General features: G+C 38.2%; 1 protein-coding gene across 1 annotated transcript; it reads right to left on the bottom strand.

Annotated features, from left to right (window-relative positions):
• Positions 1–345: 345 nt before the first annotated feature.
• On the bottom strand, positions 346–4,901 carry LOC141481098 (uncharacterized). The gene is made up of 3 exons (XM_074172210.1): positions 4,169–4,901; positions 3,244–4,107; positions 346–500 (listed from the first exon to the last, which is right to left on the bottom strand). The coding sequence occupies exons 1-3, from the start codon at positions 4,749–4,751 to the stop codon at positions 346–348; spliced, it is 1,602 nt and encodes a 533-aa protein (XP_074028311.1). The 5' UTR covers positions 4,752–4,901.
• Between the last annotated feature and the right edge of the window lie 354 nt (positions 4,902–5,255).

Raw genomic sequence — 5,255 nt, 5'->3', positions numbered from 1 at the left:
CTTCACAGGTGTGGACTTCTTCACAGGTGCGGACTTCTTCATCTTCTTGGCCCTCTTCACCGGTTTCTCGAACTCATCCCCTGAATCGATGGGCGATAATAGTTCGATGGGCGATAAGAGACTTTGAAGATGCGATAAATCCGCCAGAGACTCGTCCAGGTCCGGGTTGTACACATTCAGTAAATCTTCGATTTGGGGTGCTGACGAAGAAGTTGGTCTGAATGTTGACAAAGTTGGGGGTTGGTTTGAAGTCCTCGAAAAAGAACTTCAAGTCAGGAGCCGCCACTTCCTGGGTGGAAGTCATCCCCGGTGGTGGAATGGGAGCCGCCACTTCCTGGGTGGAAGTCATCCCCGGTGGTGGAATGGAGCTGCAGCTGGGGGTGCAGCTGGTGGTGCAGCTGGTGGTTGTACCATGATGTCCTGTAGGACAACCACCCTCCTCCGCTCTACATCCTCCAACTGTCTCTCACTGAGAGTGGTAATCGGGGTCATCAGCATTCCTTAGAAAAGACATGATTCTAGAAAGAGAAAATGAAAATATTAGACAATATAATATAAATAGTATGGAAGTGTGTACTTACATCAAGCTGCTTGGAATTTTCAACTTCAATTAAGTTGGCTGGTAGGTATCTCAGGTTGGCTGCTTCTTTCGAAGGAAGACTGCAATCGAATGATGAACTGTGGCCTCCTCCTCATGTTTTATAGCCGTATGCTCCCTACCACTTCGGGTGGGAATGGGAGTGGGGGTGGAAGTGGGGTAGGATAATTCGTTTGAAATATTCCACAAGTATGAATTTTACAATTTGTTGAACAAACCAGATAATGAGTGAAAAAATGCAATTACTCGATTGCTCTTCCAATAAGGCAATGAGTAAATTTAATTTCTTGTCACTTATACTGTTTTCATCTTTCAGTACATTCAAAAGAATTCTTAAATTTTGTTCGGAACTTGTCTGATAGAATTCAATATCGTTGTGGCCCCAAGGTAATGTCTTGGTGGTATTAGGAATGATGAATCGCTTATCATCATTATGTGATAGCGCGACTTTATTGCACATCAACGTGTAAATATCATGTAAATCACTCCTGAATACATTCATCTTTCTAAATATTATACCGCCTGTTTCAACAATCCTAATGTAATCTTCAATTGAAATTTGATTTTTTATAACGGATTTTTTAATACCTTTTGCTTTCTTTATTTCATCAGACACACTTTGTACATGGTATGCTTTCGCACCGGTGCCATGGAAACTGATGATGGGATCACTCGGAAGTTCATCCTTCATATTTCCAATCACCGATTTGCTAACTGGCACATTGAATTTATTACCCAACCTATAGTTAGAAGTGTCAAATTTGTCAACATTTGCAATCATAAAATTATAAAAATTATCCGTCATTATTTTCAGTATCAAAGAATCCTTATCGGTATAGAGAAGAGAAGCTTGTGGTCCGTAATGTTTTTTGATGACATCATAGAAAAAATCATAAATGACTGTTTTCGACATATCCAATATACTGAACCCAAATACAATGGTTTATTATAACAAACCTTAACTTTATCCATATGTATGACGACAAAGTCTTCCGAAAATATGGATAATGTTTTGAAATTGGGACGAGCTATCAAAGCATTGGCACCCATACCTCTTCTTATGGATTCCCAATGTGTGACAATTCGAATGTCTCTTCTATTGTTTACATTTTCCATCGTTTTGCCAAATATGGAATTTATATTCAATTTGAAGTAACCCTTCTCAAACTTATTGGTAGCCTTATTTCTCAAATTTGTATTTAAATCGATATATTTTTTCAGCCACGGTGACTGATTGAATCTGAGAATTCTATGAGTTTTCATCACCATCAAACCATTACGGACCGCTTGTTTCAAATTCCTATAATGAACGATATATTTCTTTTTATCATTCAAATTAGGAATAAGTTTGGGTATTTTGGACTTTGAACCAGGTGGTATAATACTTTCAACCAAAAATGGTAAATCCGAATGTAGATCGTGTAACTCGACAGGGTAATGCACATCTACTTCAAGTATGTATCCTTGGGGGCTATCATCTGGAATACTATTGATATCCAACTGACATATTTCACTGGCGGTCAACCAAGTGAACGCACCAAAAGGTAATGATTGAGACATGCTATGACCATACAGATTTGTTGCATCCAAATACATTATGAAAGATGAAGGTTCTTCGGGATTATAATTTGGAAGAAACTGATTGTTTGCAATATGCTTTCTCTCCGAACACTGGCTTACACCACCACGTATACCGTTTTGGAGAAAATGCACCATATCGATATCAGTTAATAATTCCAAGTTGACACCCGTATACTTCAACATAGCATCCCAAGAAAGACCTGGAGAAGTGAAATAGTGAGCAGGATCCAATTTATATGTATCTAAACTCATATTTCTAAAATTTTCAAAAATATCGCACAACAGTAGACATCAGATTTTAGGTATATGTCAGAATATTCACCCAAATCTTGACAATTGAATGTGTTCCATACCTGCTTTACTCTATCATAATCCTCATCAGAAACATGTTTTTCATTTAATTTATCATAAAAGTCCACCTTTGATGGTATACTAGAATAATTTAATTTATCTAAAGAATCGATAAAACTGTACGGAAAAACACCTTTCTGCCTCATAAGTTTGAATTTATCCTGTTCCGGAAAATATTTTCTTGTTTCCACAAAATGTTTTTCATCTAAATTGTCACCTAACTCTTGAAGGGAAGCAGCCATAAATTTAAAACTATCGATGAACCTTAATTTCAAAAACTTATTTTTCATCACTCCATTGTGATCTACTATTCTCTCCATAATTATATGTTTCGTGAGGAAACATACTTTTCTTTAGTTTGAGCAATGACATCAACTTTTGTTTTGTTTGTGCATAACTCTTTTATGAACAAATGACAGTCACTGAGATTATGAAAAATTATGGGTATAAAGTTGGGCAATTTGAAATTGAGGTTACAAATACTATGTGCAGCTCCATTTCTTTTTTTCCCGTTAGATGGCAGTGGTCACGCACCTTAATATCACCATCACCGAATGGTTCTCCACATATACCACATGTGGCGGCAATATTGAAATCATGCTCTTCCTCATCAGTCAATGGACTCATTGGAATGACTTTCTTCAAATATTTGTGATAAATATTGGTGACATCAGCCTCCAAGTTTGACACAAACACTTTAGCTGCATCAACACCTCTATATAGTACAAATTTAGATATAGAATCATCAAAAGAGCACTTTATGAGGTAAGAAAAAGCATATGGTTCATGAAGATATGTTCGATTTGTATAAGAGTTAGCAGGATTTGGCTCATTAGTATGCACTGGTTTCAGAATAGATTCGAAATCAGCATATACAACGAATGGAACCCTCAACTGTTTCTCGATATTTTCAAATTTCAAAATATTCTCAGGTACCCTTTTACCAAATTTATCAACCCTGAAATTTGTGAATGGTGTCGTTGTCGATATGTGATTACAATCATTCAACTGATGTCGCAATAAAGTTCGTTCATTATCAAAGTACAATAAACAACCATCACAAAAATACTTTTTATGACCACGGGCAGATATTTGTGATGATACTAGTCTCGATAAATCCTTAATCCAACAATAATGACTATTACCAGAATCATCTGTAATAATCAACAGATTAACATGACTATTTAATCTACGTTTAGAATAGTGTAACGGACCCACAACTTCATATTCAATTCTACCATTTTTAAAAACATTTTCCAACCCATAAACATTGATAGAGCAATCGTTCATAACCTCAAACTTAGGAATATCTTTCAACTTAACTGGAAATTCCATACCTGCTACATTCAAGACGGTTGAGAAGTGGGGATATGATGAAATTTCATTAAGTTTCTGACTGGCAGGGTATAAAGCTGAAGTCACAGCCCACGCAAAGCAGCACTGATCTTGATTAAGAACATTCACCACACTTTTCTTCAATCCGATGAACCTTGGCAATTTGATGTAAGAAGACCCTCCGAAGGGGCTATACTTGTTGATATTCACCTCCAAGTACAAAATTTTCTCAATGGTCCAACCTGAAAATATGGGTTTTCTCTATAAGTCCATCATCATCAACATTTTGACTAGATCACATACCTGAATCCCGATCTTGAAATTCCGCTGCTTTAACAGTTAAACTATCTGCAAAACTGCTATAAACCACATCCAAATCATTCGATTGATCAATTACTTCATTGGGACTATTAAATGATTTGATGTCTGAAAGATCCTTAGTTTGCAGACTGTACCGCCCAAACACTTCCATGTTCACTTTCATGCATTTATGGATATCCAACACTTCTTCGAGTAGTTTCACTACTTTCTGCTTAATTTCATTGAAGAATGTTGGGTAATCCATGTGGTGGTTTTCACTGTCCACTCGGTAGCTCACAATTCGACACTTGAAAGCTGTATTGACAATTTTCACACCTTTCCCATATTGAACACATGCATTTGTTCTGTGCTGCAACGTTCTCCGATGTACATTCATCTGATCGCTTGCAATAGTCAAATTGCAGCAAACGCATGTTTGCAGTGTTGGAAGTGCTGGGGGTGTCAACCGTTGCCTCTTCGATGTTGGAGGTCCATCACCATTTGCGGGTGTGCAGGAATCCCGCTGATGACGACGTAGGTTGTCACTACGAGTGAAACTTTTTTTACAATCAATGCACGAATACATCTTGTATATAGAAATATCTACCGTACGATAAGGAGAATTTGAAATGAGTGAAACGTTCACACCACACTCCTTATAAAAGCCCAACTCCTCCCCCCCACCATAACCCAAATGGAAGCTACAAGGTCAACATTCAATGCCACAGAGCAAGCTCAAGGTAGTCGAAGTGACGAACGTCAATGTCAAACCCCACACTCAAGGTCAAACACCGCAACGCCTAATCCCACTGTATATTCTGTACACGTCACGATTTCATTCAAGGTCAACATTCAATGCCATGGAGCAAGCTCAAGGTAGTCGAAGTGTCGAACGTCAAGGTCAAACCCCACACTCAAGGTCAAACACCGCATTCAAGCTTATACTACGTGTACGACGTTCAAGGTTAGGTGACGTCATTCAAGGTCGTGTGACTTCTCAAGGTCAAAAGGGTGGGGGGAGGCGTTCAGTCGGCATTAGCACCCTACTGACCTGTACGCGGGCCGACTTATGGAACAAGCACGTGACATC

Source organism: Leptinotarsa decemlineata, unplaced genomic scaffold (assembly GCF_025532065.1).
Source record: "Leptinotarsa decemlineata unplaced genomic scaffold, Ldec_3_MD MMD2_tig00000035_RagTag_RagTag, whole genome shotgun sequence".
Taxonomy (NCBI): domain Eukaryota; kingdom Metazoa; phylum Arthropoda; class Insecta; order Coleoptera; family Chrysomelidae; genus Leptinotarsa; species Leptinotarsa decemlineata.
This window is presented reverse-complemented; position numbering and strand designations above follow the sequence as displayed.

Coding starts and splice junctions, on each gene's coding strand:
- LOC141481098 (XM_074172210.1), bottom strand. CDS start 4,751: ATGTATTCGTGCATTGATTGTAAAAAAAGTTTCACTCGTAGTGACAAC. Junction 4,108..4,168: donor ATTTCAAGATCGGGATTCAG/GTATGTGATCTA, acceptor CCATATTTTCAG/GTTGGACCATTGAGAAAATT. Junction 501..3,243: donor TAAATTTGTACTATATAGAG/GTGTTGATGCAG, acceptor GTCTTTTCTAAG/GAATGCTGATGACCCCGATT.